Raw genomic sequence first — 27,517 nt, forward strand, 5'->3', positions numbered from 1 at the left:
AAAAGGAATTCAACTGCTTAATACCATAAATAGCAATGAAAAATCCATATCAGTTAGACTGTGAGCTATGAAGGATTCAGAGCTGAAGAAGTAGTCTGGGTCTTCAAGGATTTCTTAGTTCAATATGCAAAAGATAATAGATGGTAACGAATAGAAGTAAATGATGGAGAGTGTGCTGCACTGGGGATAAAGCCACTTTTTTGAGGGTTTGACATGAAAAAGGTGAGCTAACATGTATCTACTATGTCATTAATACTATGCTAGATGATTTACTTGCTGCTGCCAGCAGCCCTAAAAAGTGGTCATGATTTCACCTCTTGAGAGGAGGCCCTCTGCTATTTGTATGAGTCCAAGGTGAGGGCGAGTGTTTTGTGCCAACGGCAGGTCTGAGTGAGGCTGTTTGGGAGGATAGCTGGTGGTGTGGCTGTGTCAGGCCATGTCTGCTAACAGGTATGTGCTCATCATAAAGGCATTACTTCTTAAGACACAGCCAGAGTATTAGCATTTACAGTAGCCCCCCCTTATCCACAGGCAATATCATCCAAGACCCCCAGTGCATGCCTAAAAATGCATAGTACCAGACCTCATAAATACTATTGTTTTTTTCCCCCTATACATATAAACCTATGATAAAGTTTAATTTATAAATTAGGCACAGTAACAGATTAACAATAACTAGTAATAAAATTGAACAATTATAATAATAATATACTGTAACAAGTCATGTGAATGTGGTCTCTCTCAAAATATCTGTAATTTTCCATTTAATATTTTCAGACCGTGGTTGACTGATAACCGAAACTGCAGAAAGTGAGACCTTGAATAAGGGGGGGACTACTGTATTCTCAGAATTCCGCTAGGATCATCTTGCCCACTGTTCCCTCTGGACCAGGACAGTCACCCCCATGGTGGGGCTAATACTGCCTCTGAGAGGACCTTGCCCCCAGTTCCAGAGCCACTGGACGTCAGAACACTCAGTAGGCTGGAGCCCTTCTGTTCCCACCATCTGGCATGAGAGAGGGTTCTTAGATCCTCACCTGAGCTAGTACAGTACATAGCAGACTTCCAGGCTTGAGCCCACCCTGCTCACTGTGGATTCAGGCTGTCAGGGCATGGTGTCAAGCAATTTCCTAAATCATCTGTGGTGAAGGATCAGATTTTCTTTTCTTTTTTAAATTTCAGACTGGAATTTTGTAAAATCCAATACAAACAAATTATTAGAAAAATGGAGTAAAAAATACAAATATCACAATTCCATTTTTATGATCAGATTCTACAGCCATAAAGTCACTATGTCAAATTGCTCTAAGATTTTAGAGCTCTGAAACAGAAAATAAGGAATATAATAATCGCAGTCCTTATTTCTCCAATTGGGTATGTGGTGTCAAGCTTACAAGGGTAAGCAGGGTATGAACTGGTACTGTTAAAAAACCCCCACAACATATGATCACCCTGTCTATGATGGGCATCCAGTTTCCAATCCTTTGGTATTAACCAAATTGCAATAAATAGACTTGTAAATATATAATTTTGCATGTGTCCATATGCATCAAGAGGATAAATATCTAGAAGTGAAATTGCTGGGTATGGTTTTGTGTCAACTTGAGTGACACCGGGATACCCAAATTAATTATTTTGTGTCTGTGGGTTCTTTTTCTCTGGAGGATCTTAGTATTTAAAAGTTTGATAGATTGCCAACTGTCCTTTATAAAGGTGCATAACAATTTTTACTTCCATCAGCAGAGTATAAACAATGCCTGCCCTACTAGTTATTGAATAATCCTTTCCCCATTGACTTATGATGTCATCTTTATGTTTAAAGTCCTCATATGTATGTACTGACATGTTACTGGGTTAGTCTGTTCCACTGATCTGTCTAGCTGTGTACCAAATTTAGTTTTGTATTATCTTTTCAAAACTTAAGAGATTTTCACCTTATTTTTCCAGATGAACTATAATTTATTATACGTCAAATAGAAATTTTAATAGTAGCATTATTTGCCATGCAAAGGTTAAGTGTCTCTATCCTATTTTTAAATTAAAATTTTAATGTTAACATTATTACAGACTTCCCCCAACCCCCTAACCCCTTTGCCCACTTCCACCTATCCCTGCCTCTCCCTCTTTTGGCATCACCACACTATTGTCTGTGTCCATAGGATATGCACATATTTTCTTTAGCTAATCCCTTCAACTTCTTTATAGTTTTCATTCCTGGGGTTTTTAGATACATATTACCTGCAATTAAAATTTTGGTCACCTCGTTTATAAAAGACCTTGTTTTATGAATCATTGCATTGGCAAAAATTTCCTGGACACTACTAAATAACCCAGGTAATAGGGATTCTGGATTTTAATGGATGTGTCTAATGCTTCATTGGGTTGTAACAATTAACTAAGTATAGTTCCCTGAAGCTAAAGCATATCTCTTGCCTCTATTTATTTGTAAAGGCTGTTGTTCTTGCCCAATTAAATGCCCCTATTCTCTCAAAATAAAGCAGAATCTAATGCTAAATAAATAAATGCCCCTATTCTGTTTCTATAGCATTCTTTATCACAGCATTTAACATACCTGTTTCATTTACTGAACAGTAAATTCTTTAAAGGTAGGTACCGCCATTTAGTCTCACATTTGTATAGGATGAAAGGAGGGAGATGGATTGAGGGAAAGCAGCAAGCAGGCAAAGTGTCTGACTACTATCTTACTCCACAACTCCAGGGACCACATCCACACACATTCCACGTAAAATGCATCCCTGGAGCATGGAAATATGATGTGAGTTGTGTTCCTTAGAATTCTACAATGTGGTGGTTCTGGAAATGGCACACAGGTCCTCAATGCATGTGTACTGAACTATACCCGGGCAAACTGATTGTCAAAGCACCCAGGAGGAAATTAACAACCTTCAATGACGGACTGCATTCCTAAATATAAAAGGCATATTCTAGAAGTATGATACCAATTTCAGAGATTAAATTAGGCTCATGAATATTTGTTTTCCAACTGACAGTTTATGCTAAGTAAAACCATCTCCAAACCCACATACACAAGAAACACTCGCTACTTATTCATGTGGTTGAAAGAGTGAATTAAATAATTATATCCTTAAACTTCTGAAAGTAGTCTGGGGGGAAAAAAACTATATAGTGCTCAAACTATACCTTTAAAAATACTATTTTATTTATACTCATGTATTGGGAAAAAAGGCTGTAGTATCATGTTTACATATATACCAATATTGGAAACAGTTCAATAATGAATCACATCTAAATTTTATAAAGAATACACAAACATTAAAACACTGATTGGTTACAGAAAGCAGAGGGGGGAATATTAGCTACCTTTTTCATTAAACAGCAGCACCCTCTGAGAAGAATCAGATCAATTAGTAATATTCATCTATACTGCAAAATAACATATACACAGTTAAGTTAGTGATTGTACTGATTTTATTACTTTTACTAAGCCATTTTATCATCCCCACACTCAGTGCAAAGAAATAAAACAATATGAAAAAAATATGTCATTATTATTATTCATAATAAAAAGGATCTGCTTCATTCTGCAGGCCTGGCAGAATGTACAAGGGGGAGCATTTCATGGCTCACGTGGATCAAAGTACCATTTTGATTCTGACCCACCCAATAGAATCTCATGCAGATGTGGTGACTGGACTAACTCCATGGGAGTTGTGATAGACTGAACCATTTCTGTGGTATCCCCAGATCTCAGTAAATAAGACCTATATAAGAAAAGATATCAATCTGTCCATAAATTGTATCTATAGACTCTTTCTTTAGTGTAAGGTAGAAAAGGGGCCCTTTCTTGAGTACATGGACACAATATTGTTGTGGTATCAAGATTGCTAGATATTGTGTCGGTTATAATGAAGACAGGTAGACAAAAAACCGCTGTCATATTAAGAAACTTCTACAACTTGTCTCAGTTCTTCAAATAATGGAGCCAGTTCCTTTTCTAGGCTTACAATTAGTCCTAGAATAAAGAGATTAAGAAAATTAGAACATTAGAAAAAATGTTCCTGAAAAGTCTTTGACTTAAATTCCCTTTTATTGAAATTGTTACTAAAATGTAAATGAGACATAGTTTATTTCCTGTAACTAAAATATTCTAATTCAAAGTAAAGTAACCAAAAAATTCATAATCATTATACATATACTTATATGTTTAAAGAAAGTTCAATGACTCTGGAAGACAACCTATCTAGAAATTAGCATATTTAGCTTCTCCTTTAGTTTACCTGAATGAAAGGCTATACATTTTAGACACTACTTATTTTATGTTCAAATAAATAAAGATCTTCCCATCTCACACAACATTTAAAGGATCTGGGATTCTCAAGAAAATGTGCTAAGTACTAAAATGTAATTCTGTACATCATAATTTATAACAAACAATGACTTAGTATGTGGTGGTAATTTATCACAATTGAGGTTTACTTAAAATATTGGCACTACTACTATCCTATACAGGGGTGGGCAACAGTAGGTTTACAGCAAACCTACTTTTGCCCACTTCTGTGTAATTTATGAAGTTTTTTCACATATATATTTTATAGCTTCAAAACATGTAGAAATGGAAGAGCGCTAATAGATCATCAAATCTAAACCCCTCATTTTAAAGATCAGCAATCTAAGGACTGGCTTCAGTGACATAGATGGAAACAGAATTTGCTCAAACAGCTTGGAAAGAAAAAAAACAAAAAGGGAACGTATAACCATTCTAAAGAGAGGTCAAATCTGAAGGAGACAGACCTTAAAAAAAATACCTTATCCAAAGAGAGTAAAAAAATACAATTCAACTAAATACTGTTACTTTACACAAAAATACCCAGTGAAGGCTACTGGATATAATTAGGATCTTACTATCCTCTATGGAAAGTACAGCTTCCTAGTCTTTGTTTTCAGTTTTTTAACCCTCAAGAACAAAGCAATTATATTCATCCTATTCGCAGTCTTCACAGTTACCATGCTCACTACCCTTCAAACTTTAACAAATTCTCACAGATTGGTCTCTATGGAATTTAACTCATCCTTGGCCATTTTATTTGTTTTGTTTGGTTCTCTACTCTTTGGGTTTTCTAAAGCTGTTTTAATGTGAGCAAGACATAGCGTTCAAGGTAAAGTTAACATTTAAATTTATTTTTTATCTTAAAGGATAGCTTACCCACACAAGTAGATATTAGCTCCATTACACAGATATGGAAAACAGAGAAGTTACTTTTTCGGAGAGCAAAGACTAGACTGTGGACATGGCCCACAAATTCAGGGTTTGTTTTATCCTAAATCTACTCCTACTATCATATTAGACTGCTTAGATATAGTATTATAAAGAATTAGCCCGGCCAGGCGTGGCTCAGCGGTTGAGCGTCAACCTAGGATCCAGGTGACTGGGGTTCGATTCCCGGTCAGGGCACATGCCCGGGTTGCGGAGCGTGCAGGAGGCAGCTGATCAATGACTCTCTCATCATTGATGTTTCTATCTCTCCCTCTCCTTTCCTTTCTCTGAAATCAATAAAGATATATTTAAAAAAAAAAAAAGATAAAGAATTAAAAGCTGCATTTAAGGTAATTAAAACATACCTGTATTGGCATTGCTGCTGGCTATGAAACTCACCACCAAAGGTAAACGATTAAATTGAACCACCTAAAAAGAAAATAAGATCTAAATACTATTGTACTGTGAAAAGGCAATATAATTCAATTAACTATCTTAATCTTTTAAAAAACTTTTAAATGGTCAATGTATAAGACACCAGCCCAACTTCATGGTGTTACATCATAAAATATGAAAGAGCTGAAAACAAATATTTCCATAAAATAGAGTAATTGATGCTCTCTTAGAGACAATACTATTTAGCCTGAAAAGTTTTTAAGGTGAGACTATGTCTTCATCTTTTTATCTCTAAAAACCAGCAGTGTCAATTACACAGTAAGGGCTCAATAAAAATTTAATAATTAAATGGCTAAAGGAACTATTTCTCAGTCATTCAAGTAGCTGTAGCTTTATGATTTTTCTGCCTATGTACACTATAATTTAAACAAATTTAAATTAACTTTACATAAACTATCTTTAACTTAGCTTCAATCTAATCCTTATCAGTAAAGTTAAAGGTTGGATAGGCTGGTTATCTTTTGTCCAATACACATTAAAATATACACTTTAAAAATAAAAAGATGTTACCTGTGTATCATCAGTAGTACATAAGCCATACTCTGGTAAGGAATGCTCTAATAAGTGATTAATTTATTCTAAAGAAAATACAGCTGGAGATCAAGAAGTATGTAGCAACTAATTTCTTTACCACAAATAATAACCTCACTTATTTTTTATATATATATATATGTGTGTGTGTGTGTATTTCAAACCAAATAAAGGAATTAGTTGAAATAACAAATTTAATAACTTATCATTTGACTTTCAAGATAAATTTTTCTCTGTCATACCACCACAACTGTCATTTGAGAAATCATAGTTAAGCTAAGGGCACCATCTACTGGAGGTAATAGAGACCTGATTTACCCTTTTCTGGATATCATGTACTTTATTATTACACCTTTTTAACTACTTTTCCACAGTAATTAATTCCTGGTATAAAATGTGAAGAAAATCACTATAGTTTAACATAACCAATTTGAAGGCTAAGATTTTAAAATTCTACCCCCTTCAAAACTCAAATCAGAATGAAAACACAAGCTATTTTATATAGAAAACAAAACAATAATAATGAAATCAGCAAACCATTTGATTGTTATGAACTTACTTGGTAGGTATTGTAGTAACAGATGATACTTTTATTTTTTGAAAGTCCAAGTTTGCTCCCTTGGTCTGTTGCAAGGGCAAAAGTAGATAAGAAACCAGGTCTCAAAGCATGCTCTGGAGCATTATCATTGGCCACTGAAAATACAAATGATCAAAGTAAAAATGATGTAGCAGACGTGGTAGAAAGATTTACAGCACCTTTAACATATATCTGTAAAAATATCAAGCATAAGAGTTCTGCTTCTAATATTTAAAATCACATCACTAATTGGGTCTCATTAATTTAGGTGTGAAAAGCTGCTCAGAAGTTGAGTGATGGATCATAACTAAGGGAAAAATGATTCTCACAATATTTTTTAATTTTTAAAAAGAATACTAAATGTTTATACTTCTTTAATATCTACCTACCTTGAAGCACTGATTAATCAGTACATTTATATATTTTTATTTATTGAATTTAGAGGGAGGAGGGGAGGGAGGGAGGGAGAGTGAGAAAGAAACATTGATTTGTTATTCCACTTATTTATGCATTCACTGGTTGCTTCTTGTATGTGCCCTGACTGGATAGCAAACCCGCAACCTTGGTGGTGTATTGGGAAGATGCTCTAACCAAGTGAGCTACCCAACCAGGGCAATCAGTACATTTAATAAACTGAATATTCTGGTTAACTGACAGCCAAGCTAGAATAAAAAAAAAGCTTCAGAAAACTTTGCTCTCATAAAACCCACAGTAGTATTGCTTACAGATATTAATAATTCTTCAGCTGGCCATCTATTTTCCTTCACTCATTAAAGTCAAGAAGTTAAGCTGTATAAGCTTCAGGCTTTGACACAGAGATCCTCGGAAAGAACATCAGAGCTGGGCAAATCTCTGACATTATTTTGTTTAAAGTCTTCATTACAAAACTAAGAAAAGGCAAGTGACTTGCCCATAGCCACCTATGTTTTATGGTAAGTTAGAAAGCACACTGGATCATACATCAGGAGATGATAGGCTCTAATATTATTTTGTCACTGACTCACATTGCAACTCTGGAATGACAATGTACCCTTTGCACTTGATCATCTTCGTTTATAAAACAGAACTAAATTAATTGATTTCTAAGCTTCCTTCCAACTCTAAAAGTCTAAAATTACCTGACATATATGACAACCCAAGTAGAAAATTAATTGGCAACAAAATGTACAGAACATGATTTAATCTTTCTTTTTGGTAAAGCTATTACAGTGTCACAGTATAACTATACACATCCATTCTGATGATACCAGACAGGAGTAAAAGTGTTACTATAGACTGGCTGTGACACCATATACACTTAAAAAAAAAAGAAAGAAAAAAAAGGGCTAAAATCAGGTATGAATGTCTTTTTTTTTTTTTGGTGAGTTCTTCTTCAGGTAAAAAATTCTTGCTAGATTCTGGTTAACTAAAGTAACTGTGAAGTTAAAAGTTTTTGAAAATCTTATTTCAGGCCCTGGCTGGTTTGGCTCAGTGGTTAGAGCATCGGTCTGTGGACTGAAGGGTCCCGGGTTCCATTCTGGTCAAGGGCACGTACCTCGGTTGCAGGCTCATCCCCAGCTCTGGTCAGGGCTCATGTGGGAGGCAACTAATTGGTGTGTCTCTCTCACATTGATGTTTCTCTCTCTCTTTCTCTCTCTCCCCTCCCTTCCACTGAAAAGCAATGGAAAAAATATCCTCAGCTGAGGATTTAAAAAAAAAGGTCTTATTTCCAGTAAAGTAGTAGAAAATCAAGAAAGATTAAACAAAAACAACCAATATATGTTGATTCAAATGTATGGATGTTTATCCTAAAACTACTGATTATATATATATATATATAAAATCACGGGGGAGTGGAGAGTCTTTGTGTATAACATACCTAGCTGCGTACATACCCAGCCTCATCACTTAGATCTACTAATGGTTTATATTACACCATAAAATGGCTTTAATGGGAAACTAGGTCTGTGATTAAATCCATGCTTAAGCTCTGAATGGTAACATGATACATTTAACATGTAATAAGTTTCAACACAGGCTTCAAAATACAAAAGCAAACATTTCCACCATCTCCTAAATTTACTGAAATGGGTTTATATGCTTGCTTCTGCACTACTCAGATATAAGTACATTTTTTATTCTAAAGCAATCATGACATGAGCATATTAAGTGCTCAGTTTTACCTTTAATAACAGGCACTCCGTCTCTGTCTGACACAACAATAGCATGGAGCCCTTCAACACTAGAAAGGAAAAAAAGTTAAAATTATAAAACATTTTACTTTCTGAAAATATGTACCTCAAAGTCATAATGGCAATTTTCACATATATTTCTGAAAAAACCATGGAAACTCAATTCTTGACAGAATATGGAAGAGTTTTAAAAAATTCTTCCATAAATTACATGAATGTGTATCACTGACACGTTTATAATCTTCTCAATTTTATGTAGTTTATTGATGAAGAGCTAAAAAACATAGCTGATTCTCCATTAAAATTGCTAATTATTCTATGGTTTACAAAAGTATGACAAGTTATGGGCAGTGGATACAGTGACAAAGACAGACTTTTTCCTTCATTCATTCTAATAAGTGCTCAATATTTGTGGCACTAAATATTTATAATACCATGCTAAGTAAAAATAAACAGTCACTGCCTTCACAAAACTTACAATCTAAAAGTAGAGTGGCTATCAATTAAATAATCCCACACTAATATAAAACTAAAATTGTGGCAAGTGCCATTAAGTGATCTGTAGGGATATGAGAGCTTATAACAGGGAGGGCTGATTTAGACAGGTGGGTCACAGGGAAGGCTTCCCTGAGAAAGTGATAGCTTAGCTTAGATGTTATGGCGCTGATTAAGAGAAGGGCAAAAAGATCATTCTAAGCTGAAGGAACTAGACAGGAATAATGAAGGTCACACAGCAATCCTTTCAGCCATGCTTATATAAGGATCAGTAAGCAGAATGGTCACCTGTGAAGTTATGAAGACCTGGGTTCTATCCAGGCTCTCCTGCTCACTATTTATGCTACTGTGGCCCAGTTATAAAACCTCTCCAAGCCTTAGTTAACAATCTAAAAATGGGGATAAGTGTACTTTTTGACTATTGTGAAATTTAATAAAATAAAACATGTAGAGGTTTATAGTTTACATTAAAAATATTATTACTAATATCAGGGTATCATTTGTGCACCCTGGCACAATGACATAATTTATCAGTGCAGTTTAAGTATTAAATTATTAGTGAGAATTCTTAGAGCACAAAAGTATAGTGCTAAAATTTAGAATGAGGAAACATTCTTGAACTTTCAATATTTATGCAAAACCTAGAGCCTTGTAACTATGTTGTAACATACGTAGGTTGCAACTCAGAAATATGCTCAATATTCCTACTATATAACCCAGAATTATCCATTCTTTATTATGTTAACCTTAATATTTTAACTTAGGAATGAAGACTATTTATATTAACTTAGGATACTGAAACTATATTTTTAAAAATGTCATTGTCAAAAATGTTTAACTCAGAGAAATGTTATTGCAATCTGAGGAGAAAATGTTAAAAGTCATTTATCTGCCTCATATCAAAAATAAGAATGATGAAACAATTCTGTATATTTACTAGTATTATTTTCTATTATCACTCAATGCTAAAATTATCTATGGATTGAAATATACCCTATGTGCTTAATACATAAAACAATATATTCTTGCCCGGCCTGTGTAGGTCAGCAGTAGAGCATCAACCTACGATCCAGGAGATCGAGGTTCGATTCCTGTTCAGGGCACATGCCTGGCTTTTGGGCTCAAACCCCAGTAGGGGGCATACAGGAGGCAGCTGATCAATGACTCTCTCATCATTGATGTTTCTATCTTTCTCTCCCTCTCCCTTCTTCTCTCTGAAATCAATAAAGACATATTTTTAAAAAACACCAAGCCAATATATTCTTCTAAGTTAAAAACTAGGTTATATAAAAATATATCCTATAGATACTTTGACACCCACACATCACTTTGTGCAGTTATCAATAGCACCATCTCTTAAAATAGAAAAAGACTGGAAACCTACCTATCCATCAAAAAGAACAAGTTAAAAAAGTTATGATACACATATGCAATGGAATACTCTGCAGCAAAGCAGCAGCTCTTTATGTACTGGGAAGGACTATCTCAAAGTTACAGATGTTAAGTGAAAAAACACATGGTTTAGAATAGTGTGTACAAGAAGCAACTTATATAACAACACATGTAGGCATACATGTGTGTATGTTGCAATAGATTAATAGATTAAACGTTTTGTTGCCTCCCCGAAATTCATATATTGAAACTCTAATCCCAATGTGATGGTATTTGGAGGTGGGGCCTTTGGGAGGTAATTAGGCCATGAGGGTGGAGCCCTCATGAATGTACTTAGTGCACTTATAAGAGGCTAGCTAGCTAGCCTTCCTCCCATGTGAAAATATGAGAAGTCTGCAATCTGCAACCCAAAAGAGGGCCTTCACTAGAACCCAACCATTCTGGTACCCTAAGCTCTGACTTCCAGACTCCAGAACTAGGAGAAATAAATTTCGGTCATTTACATATAAAAAATATCCAATGTATTTGTACTTTGTTGTAGTAGTCTGAGACGTCTGTGTATACACGTAAATAGCTATGTTTATATATGTTTGCCTGTAGGTAACAATGGGTGCCTGTGAGAGGAAAACTATGTGGCTGAAGGGCAGTAATGGCAAACTTCTCACTCTATGTCCTTCAATTAACTTTTGAATATTGAACTTTATGAATGTATTGCCTACTCAAAAAATAAGCAAATTAAAAAACAGGTGAAGAGTACTACAAAAATGTTTAAAAATCTGTGTCACCATAGGTACCTTTTTTGCTTTTCATAGTAATTAATTTAAATGCCAACTAATACATCAAAAAAGGAGGTAGAAATAAAAAGACCTTCTTTTTAAGGGATTTCAAATTCACAGAGATAACTGTCCAACAAAGTAGAAAAGTTACTCATGTACTTAAAGTAACCACTTAAGAAATTAGGTCACAAATATAAAAGGTGTTTCCCATTCTACACATAGTCAATAAAGAATAACATGAATAGACTTTTACTAACAGTTGAAAATAACTATGATGCATTGAGAGGTAGGTACACTATCCTTTTAGAACAAATAAATTTTATGAAATATTCTACAAAATTCTAAATCTTAAGCTTACTAAAACATTTTTATTCCCTGAAAAAAGCAAATGTTACATTAGTAATCAAAGATATCACACTTAGTTTTATTCATATAATGATGAAACATTTGGTTATTTTAAAACACAAAGTTGTGATTATTTAAGCCTGAGGCTGCTTGTGTCACAACTAGATTTAAAAATACAAATCCAAGAACTATAGTTAACAGAGAATTAAAAAAACAAAACTAAACCATATTCCATTAGTATTTGTAGCTATCTGATTTGGTTGAGAGGCACAGCAATATAATTAAAAGCATGAGACCCACAGCTCTGAAGCTAGGCTGCCTGTGTAGAACCCCTTAACTTACATACATCTAGCAATAAGTCAATGTGTGTATTCTAATATTTTCTTTAGAAGTGTTCAAAAATATTATTTCTTCATTCTTTTAGCTCTTGAGATGCAATATGCCTACCTTTAAGAAGGAATGGTTAAGAATATGAATTAAACTGGCCTCAGTCAGCCAATCAATGACTCTCTCATCACTGATGTTTCTATCTCTTTCTCCCTCTCCCTTCCTCTCTGAAATCAATGAAAATATATTTTAAAAAAAATAAAAATAAACAAACTGGCCTCAGTCATCACGAAAAACACACGAAATGGTACTAATCCTCTTTCTTCCATTATGAAAAGATTATCATTGTGTTTTTACAAATATCCTTTTTACAAATATCAGCTATGCTTCCATTTCTGTATTTTGTCATCGGTGTGATATTTCCCCCCTCCCATCAACAATTTTAGCATCCTTTCAATATGCTAAGCTTCTAGCAAGGCAAATACAAATAAATACAGAAAGCCTTCATTTTGGTAAAGCTCCATTTTGGAAACATTTTAATTATTACTTTAGCTAAATAACAACATCCCCCCTCAACAGCATGGGTCAAATTTCAGTAAGTATGGTATATTAACTGAATAACTGCATAAAGTACAAACTTAGCTAACTCTTTAGTTCACAAATCACTATGTAAATAACTGTATATAACAGACACACATTGTGATCAATAACCAGTCACAACACTTTCTTCAACGAGTGTTGGTGATTGGTCACTGAGCATCTGTTCAGTTTACGCAGAGTACAAAGCATCTAGTTTTATCTCTTTATTCAGTGATATTAAAAAAATAACTGAAATAAGGCAAATAAAGATGAAATATAGCAAGGAAATGAAAAGTGATAATGTTGGAAGTGAAATCTGAATAGAAAGTAAATGGAGTTAAAAAAGAAATTGTTCTGCATGAAATGCGCAGCCAGAAGAACTTAGTGAAGGTGAACTGACTGACATAAATGAGAAAAGTGGCTGTGCTGAAAAGGATAACGATGTCCCAGAGGAAGTAACACTGGCAAAAACTTCACATTCGAGAACTCTCAGAGATGTTTCACAACACTGGACAAAATGTTGAAAGCTGCTCCAAACTTAGGAGTATGCCAATTTGCCACGGCACAGAAAAGCTGCCTGTTCCTTATCTTAAGGACTTAGCTTTCATGTATCTTAAGGTATATGGAAATAAGTAGGCAAACACTGTTCAAACAACACTGTTCAAAAAATACTGATAAGTTTTTTACAAAGAAATATACTCTAATTCTCAATGTTTCTACTATTTTAAAGTATAGTGTATTAAGCGAATATTAATTTTAGTATTTCCTTCCAGTACCCTAAATATAACCAACAATAGAGGTTTTAATGTTTTGATAAAAACTTTTTAAATTTTATTTTTACTTAATCCTCACCAGAGGATATGTATATTGATTTCAGAGAGAGGGGAAGGGAGGGGAGGGAGAGAGAGAGAGGGAGAAAGAGACACAGAGAGAGACAGAGGGAGAGAGAGGGAGAGAAGGGGAGGGGCAGAGGCAGAGACAGGACAGACATCAATGTGAGAAACACTGATCAGTTGCCTCCAGAACTCACCCCACCCTGACCGGGACAGAACCTGGAACCTAGGTATGTGCCTTGACTGGGAGCCAAACCTGCAATCTTTTGGTGTACAAGATGATGCTCTAACCAACCGAGCCACACACCAGCCAAAGTGTGATAAAAAACTTTTAAACGTTACAAAATAACTGTAATTTTTTCCACTGATTACTGAAATTGCTTTGGTCAGTTTCAGCTTGTGGGGTCATTTTTATGACGCTGCAGTGTTGTGCAGCTAGGACTGCCTGTAGTGCCCCGCATTAGGTTGAGAACAGAAACAGCAGCTTGTGTTTAGTTTGCCAGTACTAGGAGGAAAAGAGTAAAAATAAATTTAAGTATCATATTAACATAAAATCAATGATAACAAAAAATCATTTAATACTTCAATAGTGCTTTCTTCCTGAATATGTAAGAAAAATATAGATAAATCAAAACCAGAAGATATCAATAATATCTAGTAGTCTATAATCAGAGTAAAGGCACCAGTAAATAGGAAAGTCACACCAAACAATTCAAGAAAAAATCCAAAGAGATCTTTTTCCCACGTACAGAAATAAAGTGACATCTAAAATCTTTCTAAGTGAAAACAGATTTGGAGAATAAGAAATAATAAAACTGAAGAAATTTTTAAAATAACATATTCTGCTATGCTATCTCAAAGGTTATTCAGTTATTCTGGAATATGGAAATGGATGTCTCAGGTTACATTCTTCTCTTTCATGCCTTTAACTCTAAGGTATCATTTTACATTAAACTAAATGTGAATTTTAATTCAACTCAAGTGACAAAGTCATTTCAATCAGTAAAAATTCTAAATGAAATTTGCTCTCTTCAACACAGAGCCTAATTTATAAAATGGTACATCAAATGGACTGTGTGCAGGCAAAAGATAGTCTTGTGAGTGTTCTAAGTATGAAGTGCTCCTAGGTCGAGCTTTTTGGGTTATGCATACATTCGACAATTAGGTCTTAAAAGTAATATTAATAGTAAAGACAAGTTTTTCGTTCTTTTCCCCTTAAAATTACTGTAACTACTTCAAAGTAAAACCAGTAAACTGATAGTGTATTTGAAAGAACTTTAATGTGGCAAGAAATCTGAGTTCTAGCGCCCTGGTTTCCACTAGTTGTTTAACTTTAGATTAAGTCTTGTAATCTCTCTAGGCCCCATGTTATTTATCTGCAAATTCAAAGGACAACATTTATGCCACCTAGGGCTGTGTTTAGGTATTTAAAATGCTAAACAATAGCATAATATACACACAATATTAGTTTAAAATAGCAAGAAGCAAAATACTACATAAAATTAACATGTTATACAGAATTTATTTAATGACAAATGAATAACTTTTTACCTTGGTAACTTTTTATACAGGAATCGCTTTAGGTCCTGAAAGAGAGTATTAAAAAATCATATAATAACATGCCTTTTACTAATTCTCTAGATCCTGTCCTATTCACATTTCAGGTACCTTAAGTCATCATTCATAACGTTTCTTGCTTCTATTTCCTTTTTCTTTCTGATTTTGACACTAGTTGTGTGACCTGAAGCAAGTTAACCCTTTTCTCTAAGCCTCAGTTTCATTATTTGCTGAGCAGGTACAATAGCAGACTTAGGTCATACTATTGTTTTTAAAGTTTTTTGAGAAGATACAAGTAAACTGATTAGCATATCTGGAAATGGAAAGCACAAATATATATTAGCTATAAAATTAGATCATACTTTCATATTATTTCATATCCTGTTATTACTGTTGTGCTCACTTGAGAATATATTACGAACATCTTTTCACATCTATATACAGATTTTGTTACATTACTTGAACAATCCTGGGTAAGTTGATTTACTTCTCTGAAATTCAATTTTCTCACATGACTAAACACATGACATTGTATGTCACGTGTATAGCATGGAACATAATTAGGACAAAAGAAATAGATGACTATTTTGTCTCATTACGCTCTTTCATCTGGGGTATTTCACTGATAGTCAGGTATCAATTATGAGCTCTGCACAGGTAAATTAGATACCTGTTGTTTTGAATCTCTAACCCCTACAATAACCCAAACCTAAATGTTCATTTTATTTGATGTTATCACCACCAGTTTATCTTTGCTCTCATTTTAAACATACATAAAAAAATCTCAAATTATCACGGTGTCATCTAAAATCCAAATTTCCTCAATCATTTTGTTCTTGCTACCAACCCCGCTATTCAGGTTTGAAACTAAGAGCAATAGTTAACCCTAACCTCACATTTTTCACTTTTAAATCACTTGTTAAGTCAAATGTTTCTAAACTGATCTCTTCTTTTCAACTGACATTATGGTTTATTTTCATTTTATTATTTATGACTTGCACTAACTGGTTTCATGTTTCTATCCCACGCAGTTCTACACAGTGCCAAGAGTTGTATTTTCTCCTCTAAAGCCATAGCTGCAGTGATTCTCAACCTTGGCTAGGGATAACATGAGAAGCGTTAATAAACACACACACTAACGCTTGGGTTGAAGGTGCTCCCCAGATGACTCCCTGTGCAAACAAGGTTGAGAACCAATGTTTGACTGGCTTTCAACTGCATAATGAATTATGTACAAATTCTTTAGACGTTTGAGAGACTACAATATGGCCTATGACTAATTTACAGCCCTGATTCCCACCACTTCCCTCATACATATCCTTAGCCCCAGCTAAACTGGACTATTCACAGCTCCTCCATATATACCTCTTTCCTATCCCGCTAAGTCGGCTTAGACTATTCATTCTACTAGTAATATTCTGCCTTTCTTTTTAAAAAGTTGCTACTCATCAGCGAAGCAGCAAACCACAATTTAAAAACTCAAATGGTAAATGTTCAGAGCCTCTTATGTCCACAGGATTTGGGGAGTGGGAACAGGCACCTTGGTGTCCTCCACCCCCATTCCAGGCCCCACTCGGGATCCCAGCAAATCAATTCATATTAGTCTCTCACTGCAGAGCCCAGAGAAAATAATTAAGGGAAGGGGCAAAACCAAACAAATTTCTACTTGGGAAGCGCTACCTCTCCCCGCCCAGGAGTCTCCTCCAAACTCTCCACCCTTTCCTTCCTCTTGTGCTGGGGCTGTTAACTCACATCCGCCATGACGAACCCCTTTCTCCAGCAGGTTCAATATCCACGCCTGAAAAAGAAACTCCTGGTGACTCCCCCGCCAAGGCTCCCCGCTCCCCACCCCCACCCCCACCCGACCAAGCAGGGTGAGCCCGTCGGAGTCCCGCAAGAATCCACGCCTCTAGGACTCGCAGACACCGAAGGGAGTCGGAGTTTCCAGATACCGACTTGGGGAGCCGGTTGCCTTAGCCCACTCCACCTCCCCAGCCCCCGGGAGCTAAACCCAACGGAAAGGGGAAGGGGCGTCCCCTCGGGCCTAGGCCTGAGCAGCTGTCAAAGTGGCCCAGTTACCCGGCTTCCTGGGCGGCCTGGTCCTCCGGGCAGCAGCGTTCGCGGCTGTCTGCTGCCACTTCAGGGACGCTCCAACGACAGGTTCCTCGGCAGCCTCTGTCACATGACTTGCGACCTCCTCAAGCTCCAGGAAGCACTATCTACGCCGGGGAAGCCTGGTGACACAGGATTTCCGGGGAGGTGCTGCGAATCCCGGAGCGCGCGGCGGCGCGACGCCCCCCGCCCCGCCCCCTCCGCCCCACCCCCTCCGCCTGGGGCCCTCCGCCCGCTGCTGCCTCCTGCGCCTGCGCCGACTCCGGGCCTTAGGCCGTTGGGACGCCGGCGGTGGAGGATTCGCCCGAGATGGCTGCGTCGAACCCCGCCCTGGGAAAAGCCTGCCAGAAGACATTTTTTTGTACGGAGTGTATGATTTTTCATTATTTTTTCGGGGTCCGGTATCTTAAAACCTTTTCTTTAGTTGAAATAAGGTGAAGGGGTGGTGTTACAGTCTGATCAGCCAGCACTAGATTGCCCGTTATTACAAGTCCCCAAATCAGTCCCCACTTTCCTAGTCTCTTGGTTTCTCCGTCTGCCACCCTCTGCCCTTTACTCATGGCCTTGTCTAGGTTGAACTGAGGAGCCACGGCCTCCTGGGCTTCTCTGTTATCTGTGCACCTCAACATATGCAGACTTTGGACAACCTTCTTTCACGGGCTCTGGAATTAGAAGACTGTGCCTGTAAGGAATCCCCTTACTACTTTTTTGTTTGGAGCCTTGCCTGTTGGCACATTTAACAAAAACCTGTAGCAGGGAGCAGGAAAATGAGGTTTACGGGAACTTGCTTACAACTGATCTTCAACTCCAGTCCCTAGCAAGAGTACAAAAAGAGTGAACTGTGGCCCAAGACGTGGTGAATTGAGTTGGATACTGATTTCCTAGTTATTCCTGAGAAGGTGAAATGATAGACTACAAAGCTCCCAAATGTTGCCAGTGACTCTTGATTATTACAAGTGAACTTAGCAGTTCTGTAGCAAGGAGCATCATTGAAAGTCACTTCCTCTTCCTTATTTAAATCCTTTTGATGTCTTAGCATCTGGGACACAGCTCCACTTATTCCCGGCCCTCACCTACTCTTTAGTCTCCTAACTCTTAAACGATAGCATTCAAGCTTGTCTTTGGTGTCTCTGCTATGTTTTCCTCTTTCCACAGTATCCTGAGAGTAAGTCCTAAATCTGCATCTTTTATCCGAGTTTAGGTTCATATTTTCAGTTGCTTGCTGGATGATGTATAGATATTTCTACATACATGTCTTACTGTCAGCTCTAACTCAAAAGCTTTAAAAGGTTTCCAATGTGTTTCTCCTCATCTATGTATTGGTTTTGTGATTCTACCCATTAGGTATCATGTTTACACTCTTTTCTTCCTTGTGTCCTTTTTTCTTCCCAATATAGATGTTGTTTGTATCTATGTTTTTTTCAATTCTTCATTCAAACCATTCTATTCAGTAAGACTATATCAAAAACCACTTAATAATGACCAGATAAACTTTCCTAAAACAATACACATTACTGCTGCTCAAAAAAATTTTTAGTGATGTACCTTTGCAGGCAATGGCAAAGTTGACAGTAACGTATCATTCTATTTTACTTCTGAACTCATTCTAATGTGAATCCTATACTCCAGCCAAATTGATTACATAACTCTTCCATCAACACGACACTTATTTTTTCACACTGGTTCTGAAGGTTCCTTTCATCTGGAATGATTATGTAGGTAGGGGAGGAAAAGCTTCCTTCTGCCCATTTAGGTTTTGTGGCTAGGCCTAAGAATTAAATTAACTTGACATAGATAACAGGAAAATCATACAAGTTTATATATTTTTACATGTACATGGGAGTCTTTGGAAGGAAAATGAAGATCCAAAGAAGCCATTAGGCCCAAAAGCTTTTATACCTTTTTACAAAAAGGATGACAAGTTTGTGGGATGTGATAAGACAAAGGGGCTTAGTCTAGTGCAATAATTGTGGGACAGTGACTATTATATGGGGGAAAATAATGGGAGGTAAGGGTTATTTTAGTAAGTTTGTTTATACAGGTCCATTTCAGCATTAATCCCCAGTATCTGGTGATAGGAATGTTACCTTCCTATTAGGAAGAAGGCACCGTTCTCATGTGAAATGTTATGACCTGATTTTAGGTAGAAAAGGGAGGTCAGAGAGGCCTTCCTGCATCTACTATTTCTTAGTGCTTTCAGCTCAAAATAGTCAATATGCCAAAATGGCGTACTTTTGGGTGGCATGTTCTGAACCTCTTCACTCTACCTTAGCTATTTAAATCTTGTTTTCCTGTAATACCTTCTCTTTTTAATTTTTTTCTATGTCAGTTGACATACAATATATTAGGCATACAACATAATGATTAGACATTTACTTATGAAGTGATCATCCCAGTGAGACCAATTGGGTGTTTTCCACTACCATGTCTTCCAGATTGCTGATTCCAATCCTCTGCTTCATCTGACCTGTTAATTACCTCTAATGTATTATTCATTTCAGTTGTTGTGTTCTTCACTTCTGACTGGTTCTTTTTTGTTTTCTATCTCCATTTTTTATGTTTTCTATGTCTTTGTTGAAATTCTCAGTGAGTGCAACTTTTCTTCCCCTAAGTTCATTTAGCATCCTTATAACCAGTGTTTTGAACTCTGCCTCTGGAGTTTTATCATATTTCATTTGGGACATGTTTCTTTGTCTCCTTATATTGGCTGACTCCGTGTTTTCCTGAATTAGGTAGATCTGCTACCTCTCCCAGTTTTGGCCTTATGTACTATGTACCCTTTGGGACCCAATGGCACAGTCTCTCTGGTCACCTGAGCTGGATACCTCAGGGGTGTCTCTTGTGTGGGTTGTGTGCGCCCTACTGTTTGAGCCTTGATTGCTGTTGTCATGTCATTGTCTGGGATTGAACCCTTAGGTTGACTGGATGTGAGGAATGGTTGTAACTACAGTGGGTAAGCTGTTGTTGGAGTCTGACCCCCTCATAGCGGGATTCACTTTAGCAAGACTCTGGTAACAGCTGAGTGTGCCCTCTAGGTGTATAATTTGTGGAGCTGGTTGAGTGGTGCTCTGGTGTGATCTGAAGCTGGCCACTGGTGTATTTATTCTGGGACCTCTTGGGAAAGGTTCTGGTGCAGGCCAAGGTCAGCTGCTGCCTCTGCCCAACGGGTGCTACCTGGTAGCAGTTACAAAGTGATTTGTGGTTGGCTGCCACCTGTGCTGGGCTTGGAGGCACCTGGGAGAGAGTAGGCTGAGGCTGGATGCCACTACTGCCTGGCTTGGGGTTTGTGGAGCTTTGAGAGATTTTCAGAAATTCCCTCGCATAGTCCAAGGTAGGCTCCTTGCATGGAGGATCCACTGGAAGAAGTTTGAGCTGGTGCACCAGTTGGGTGGGTTGAGGTCTCAGAGAATCATCAGGTGGGCCAGATGGTGTTAGCCAAGTTAATGGAGAGCTGAGATTTGGCCTCTTCCTGCACCTACCAGCTCTGTGGTGAGAGGGCTTAAAAAAGGAATAATGGTGTCTGTCAGCACTGCTATCCCCAGAGAGCTGCCCTGACCCTTGCCCCTCCAGCCCTTGCCCTGAAGCTAGTCAATTCAGCTCATCACCATATGTCCCTGGTGCTTTTCAAGCTGCTGCCCCAGCGCTGGAGCTCAGGGCTAGTGAGTTTGCAAGTGAGTGAGTTTGTACTTGGTCACTTCCAAGTCCTGCAGTGGTTAGGTCTCCAGTAGCCCTCTGTATCAGCAGCAATCCCCACTGGTTTTCACAACCAGATATTATGAGGACTTCTCTTCCAGGCATTGGAGCCCTATGCTGAGGATCCTGGTATGGGGCTGGGACACCTTGCTTCGCAGGGTTAGGGACCTCAGTAGCTGAGATATCCCTCCTGTTTCTTAACTGCCCCTACCAGTCTTGAAGTGGCTTCTTTATATCCTTAGTTATAGGAATTCTGCTTTGACTAGTTTTTAGGTCGTTCTCAATGATGATTGTTTTGTAATTTAGTTGTAATTTTGATATGGTCGTGTGAGGACGTGAGCACAGCTTTTATCTACGACTACTTAGTGACTGGAAGTCCACCTGTCACATTCTCTTGAACGCTACTCCATATTACAAAGAATAATTGATATTTTTTGTGTGCATAATTATGTGTCAGTTTTGGTTTGTTTCCCTAATTAGACCATAAGGTCTAGAGGGCTGGGTAATGTTTTACATTTTTTTCTTTTTAAAAAAATTTTACTTTATTTTTTTCATCACCATTTATCCCCTCTATGCCCTTCCACCTCCCCATGCCCCCTCCTCCTGCAATCATCACACTGTTGTACATGTCCTGAGTTCTTTTTTTCTTTTTTACTCAATCCCTCCACCTCCCCCCCCCCACCAGAGCTGTCTGCATGCTCTCTATCTATGAGTCTGCCTCTATTTTGCTTGATAGTTCAGTTCGTTCATTAAATTCCACATGAGTGAAATCATATGGTACTTGTCTTTCTCTGAATGGCTTATTTCACTTAGCATGATGTTTTCCAGGTCCATCCATGCTGTTGTAAAGGGTAAAATTTTCTTCCTTGTTACTCTTGTCTAACTAAGTATCTTGCACTCCACAGGCCCTCATTCAACATTTGTAGAATAAAAGTGACTAAAGAAACCATAAATCCTGGCCCTGATTAAAACTTCCTATTCTTCCCTCGCCATTCCCCACACCCAAGTTCAGGCACAAAAATACGAACTCAAGCAAAAACTTTTAATTTCTAGAAGTGCTACTTTTCATTTTAACAGAATTCTCCATGTTAATGACCATAATAAAAGGAAGTTGACCTGGGATATATTGCTGATTTTTTTCTTCCTTTTGAGTGGCAAAAAGGGAGACCATAGTTTTCCAAGATCTACAAATACTACTATGTCCTCAACTTTAAAGAACTAATGAGATTTCTAATTTCCAAGGTTTCTCAGAGTTCCCATGTACTCAGATTGATCTGTTTGCATTTACTCATTAATACCATGGCTCTTAGTTTAGGACTAGGGGAAATATTTACTAGCCTAAAAGGTTATCAGCATTATATACCAGTCCTCCGAAGTGGGGTAGACCAGATGATTCCTGAGTTTCAGGAGGAAACTAGGGGAAATTGTACACATACATGCACCAAATTTTTAATCTTATCATCCAAATTTTCTATTTTATTTTGTACACATATTAGTATATAGTTAATAAACATACACATTGTTAAAGTTCAAACTTTACTGGTTATATCAGAACCTTTGTTTCTGCTTCTTTTTAGCTTAAATTTCTCTTGTATATAGCAAAGATCTCTCATTTTTAAAATTTTTCTTTAAAAAAAAATCAGTCATCTGGCCTGGCCAGGCATGGCTCAGCAGTTGAGCGTTGACCTAGGATCCAGGAGATCGAGGTTTGATTCCCGGTCAGGGCACATGCCCAGGTTGCAGGGGCGTGCAGGAGGCAGCCGATCAATGATGACTCTCCCATCATTGATGTTTTTCTCTCTCTCCCTCTCCCTTCCTCTCTGTGAAATCAATAAAGATATATTAAAAAAAAAAAAATCGTGGATTTTGTTGTGTGAAAATTCTAGTTGGTATTCAAACTCATATGGGGAGAAAAGTCTTGCTGATTCTCCAACATACAAAAATGAAAAGTTGATCACTTAAATTGTCCAAGTTAGATGTCTTATAAATTTTGATTCTGGCTATTTGGGATTTGGCCCATTGAAAATAAAAGTATAAGGTCATAGGCAATAACTTCCTCTTTCATACTACCACCATCCACTGTCATCACACCCAGAACTTACGCAGTCACCTCAGAAATTACTAATTCCGATTTCTATTTTACGTCCAGTATTCAATCAGGGGGATCACTCATATGTCAACATCTTAAACTCCCCTACCATTTTTAGTGCCTGAGAGAACCCAAAATTTGAATGAGTAAATGAGTAATACTCTCCATGCCTATGCCTAGGCCGCTGGGTTAAACTGGAGAAAATACAACTAAGCAGATTGTAAATCTGTCACCAACATGCGACCCACTAATCTGACTCAGTGAAAATGATTCCTTCAAATTATCTTCATTCTTTCTAAGCCTCTTTTTATCATTCTCCCCTCCCCCACTTTAACAAACTATTTCATCAAGAAAATGCAAGCCATAACGTCCCAACACTACACAGCGACCTGCATCTGTACCCGTCCTCTGTATATTCTGTTCTGAAAGAATGCTGGTGTGTCTCTTACTTAGTCTTCCATCTTTGCAATGAATCCTATATCCTCTGGACATATCAGGTACTTAATGCTATTATCCCTCCTCTATCTTCACTCTTTTACTTTCTACTTGCCCCTTCATATCAGAATAAAAAATTAGTAAGTTCTCCCATGTAATAAATTTTAAGGTCTCATGTAATAAATAGTTGAAAAAAATAAAAGCAGCCTTTAGAAACCATTCTCTTCTAGCTACCACCCTTTTTCTCTACTCCCTTTATAGCCAAATTTTTGAAGTTTTTAATTGCTGCCTCCATTTACCCCAAGTCCAATCAATCAAATAATTCTCTTGGTTCTACCTTCTAAATATCTCTGAAAGTCATTTACTTATCTATATTCCTACTCTGGTCCAAGCCATGATCATCTCTCCTTTGACAATTTCCTATCCCTCCTACATTCACTTTTGCCCTCCAGTAGTCTCCACACAGCAACTTAAATTATTATTTTAAAAACTCAAGCCTCATCATATAACTCCTTCCTTAAAAATCACGAAGCTTTTCTACTGACTTAGGATAAAGTCCAATTATCATCATTATGGTTTATATATGGTTTTATGGAATCTAGCCCCTATCTTATTTTAATTCCCTAACTTACCCTGGCTTCCTTATGCCATAATCATACAAGTTTGTTTTCACTGCTGACTTACACTCTGCCTGAAACATTTCTCTACCATTCACCTCACTCCTACTCTCATCTTCTGGGTTTCAGCTTCAGCTCACTGTGTCAGAGAAATCTTCTCTGGCCCTCCCAAAGTAGGTTAAGTCTTCTGGATACATGCTCTCACTGTACCATGTAATTTTCTTTGTGGCTTTCATCCTAGTTATAATTAGTTATTTACTTGACATTTATCTTCCTTGCTAAATACAAACTTTGTAAGGATTTTTGTCCTGTTCAGTGATTTAACTCCCAGCACTCAGTACCCTGCCTGGGATATAGCAGGCATTCATATATTTATTGAATAGTTGAAAGAAAGGGCATATTAAGAATATAAAACATGATAAAAACAAATGCTTTAGAGTGAGAACAGACCTTTTATTCATATATTGAGATAAACTGCAGAGACTGAAAGACAAAAAAAATCATAAATCATTCAGCGGAACATTCATTAAAAATAAAATTCATTTTCTTTAACAGAGTTCTCACGCCGAAAATTTTATATAAGTCTGATATAACATTAAATATTTTACAAATCAGACATTTCATTTTTAAATCTAATTGTATAATCTTGAATGCACTATAGACAAATAAATTTAAGATTTCCTTTACCAGTTTCACTTCATTTAATCGAAGGCTTCCATTAAAATTCCATCACACCTTGAAAATTACCTGCAGCTTTTAAAGACACATGACTTAAACTTAAATGGAAAGAAAGTCTTATGTAGCAATCCAAAAAACAAAACAAAAATAGGTAAGAAGCATTTCTTAATCCAAATTATAAAATATCATTTATGTGTGAGTTTCTTTCTTTTCATTGGCCTAGTTACCCAACTCAAAACAATTCATTTTGAAATTGATGATTAAAATACTCCACTGTCACTGAAAAATCCCTATCATTTTAGTGGTGCTCTTAAATGGCAAAGGAGAATATCAGATTGGAATGTCCCGATTCCTGTGCTGAAGTGAATGAGACTTGTTCATATTCATGCTGGGTGTCATCTGCTATGCAGTTAGTAGGCAGCTTGGCAACCAGTAATCCTAATTTTCAATAATATACTAAAGTAAGACATTTCAAGAAACACTTCTTACCACCTACATATTTCCAGACTGCTAGATATAGGAAGGTACAATTATATTTGAAGCATGGGCCTTACCATAGAAATCTGTTAAAATATGAAAAATATCAACAGAAAGAACTCACACCAGTGAAATTCTATGGAATGCTTTTCAAAGTTAGAAATAAGAATATCCACTGCTAATGGAAGCCCCGCTCTGTGCAAACATAGTGTGGTATAAAATAATCACACATTTGAGGTATTAGCTGGAAAAAATATTATATACAGCTATACATGGACATATCCACAGACTATTCACAAATCTATTGGCCCCAAAACCAGCAGATAATAAAATTAAATAATCACGTACCAACAGGGAAAAGTTACAGGGAATTTACAAAAAAAATGTGGCTACATAATCCTTAATATAAGGAGTATGTTTTGAATTAATGTTTGAGGGAAAATGTTTCCATTTATATGAAAGTACCTATTTAAATAGTAATAAAACCAAAAAGGAAGCCTGAATTCTAGGACTGTGTTGCCTGCCAGATTATTAAAGGGATATGGAAGAATTCCTTGAAGATCCTCATTCTACCCACTTTTTCTTTGTAATTAAAAATTAGAATTAAAAAAATTTTGGAAGTTATCAGACAGCTCTTTTTCACATGTTTACAAAAAATTTTATGGATTTTAACTAGACAGTAGTCCAATGTGGCCAATGGATAAGACTTTTTAGCTATTTAGTGAAGATTAAAATTCTGATTTATTCATTTTCGGAAGCTTTTCTTGTCCGATAAGGAAAAAGATTATGAATGCCTTTTTAGTTTGCTTCACTTAGTATGAAGACAGTAATATGGGTAGTACGAAACCCAAGCTTCATATGGGGAAGCTAAATAAATGCACAAATTCTCCTTTTGAACCATTTAGTCCTCTGACATAATACTTACTGAACTGCAAAAATGGCTCATTTGGTCCTCAGGTCAACATCAAGAAATATTTCACTGCCTTAAAGGTGGGAGATTTATTTTTAATGAATATGTAGGAATGCATTGTTAAGTAATATTAACATGTCACATGTATTAAATAACAGCTGCATTTTAAAATACTGGAGATCAACAAAGGGAAATTGAGATGTTAATCATTTTTCTTGGTAACTATTTTACATATTAGTATAACTGAAGATTTAACAGGAAGAAAACAAGCTGAAGGGACTGAAAGACAAAAAAATCATAAATCATTCAGCAGAACATTCATAAAAGTGCAATTAAAGTAAAGGGCTGGAATTTCACATTCCTGTATCTGTGAACACCTGAGCTGACACAAAAGCAGAGTGGCTTAATGCCTTGGCATATATATGCCTTAAGGACCTTCTTCTTTTCTCTACCACATCTTTGAAAATCATAAATAAGCATGTAATGATTATGAAACAATTATTCTACCCACTTTTTCTTTGTAATTAAAAATAAGAATTAAAAAAATTTGGGATGTTATTATCAGATAGCTTTTTTCAGCATTTATTTAAGCATTCAAATGCAGTGTTTCCAAAATACATAGTTTTCACTTATTAGATGGATTATAATTTGAAATTTCTCATTGTTGAGAATTACATTCTGAGGTTTCATTAAAATAAATTCTGAAACTTAAAAATGACTAGCACCTGTCTATTTGAGAACTAAGGAATAAAATAAGTAGAAGGTATTATTTATTTTCCCCCAAGTCCTCCCAAGGACAATGTATTCATGCACGTGTGTGTATACAAAGGGATAAAAATGTAAAGCATTAATAAATATAATTGCCACCACACTTCTAAAATAGCAGTAAGAAAAACTAGTAAAGTAGTACTTGAGGGCTTTTAGGTAATGATAAAAATGAACAGTACCAGTTTTCAAATGAAATTGCAAAGACATGTAGGTAAAACTAAGATGACAAAATGTTGAGATTTTTAAAAGTAGCAAAAAATATGAAAATCTTACATCTTAAGATAGCTAAAGTCTTCTTATTTTGTAGAATTAAACCCAAGTTCTAACACTTGGATGGGCCTTTACACCAAGATATAGGTAACATTAAGGACTTAATCTTTACTTGCATATTTTATATGTAGCTTGTATTGTCAGGCACTCAATCAGTCATTTCCCACAGTTGCTTGAAAATTTTGTCAAACAC

At 36.4% G+C, this 27,517-nt stretch overlaps 1 protein-coding gene across 1 annotated transcript; it reads right to left on the minus strand.

Annotated features, from left to right (window-relative positions):
• Window positions 1-3,159: 3,159 nt before the first annotated feature.
• On the minus strand, window positions 3,160-17,585 carry LAMTOR3 (late endosomal/lysosomal adaptor, MAPK and MTOR activator 3). Its single transcript, XM_081131617.1, has 7 exons — window positions 17,355-17,585; window positions 17,028-17,073; window positions 15,270-15,304; window positions 8,963-9,021; window positions 6,783-6,916; window positions 5,602-5,665; window positions 3,160-3,994 (listed from the first exon to the last, which is right to left on the minus strand). The coding sequence occupies exons 2-7, from the start codon at window positions 17,034-17,036 to the stop codon at window positions 3,921-3,923; spliced, it is 375 nt and encodes a 124-aa protein (XP_080987743.1). The 5' UTR covers window positions 17,037-17,073; window positions 17,355-17,585; the 3' UTR covers window positions 3,160-3,920.
• Between the last annotated feature and the right edge of the window lie 9,932 nt (window positions 17,586-27,517).

Source organism: Miniopterus schreibersii (assembly GCF_964146895.1).
Source record: "Miniopterus schreibersii genome assembly, chromosome: 1".
In the NCBI taxonomy this organism is placed as follows: domain Eukaryota; kingdom Metazoa; phylum Chordata; class Mammalia; order Chiroptera; family Miniopteridae; genus Miniopterus; species Miniopterus schreibersii.

Excerpts from the sequence above, each read along its gene's own strand:
- LAMTOR3 (XM_081131617.1), bottom strand. Across the intron at positions 9,022-15,269 it reads CTGTATAAAAAGTTACCAAG|TGTTGAAGGGCTCCATGCTA; the intron begins GTAAAAAGTTAT and ends TTTCCTTTCTAG. Across the intron at positions 5,666-6,782 it reads GTTACTACAATACCTACCAA|GTGGTTCAATTTAATCGTTT; the intron begins GTAAGTTCATAA and ends TTTTCTTTTTAG.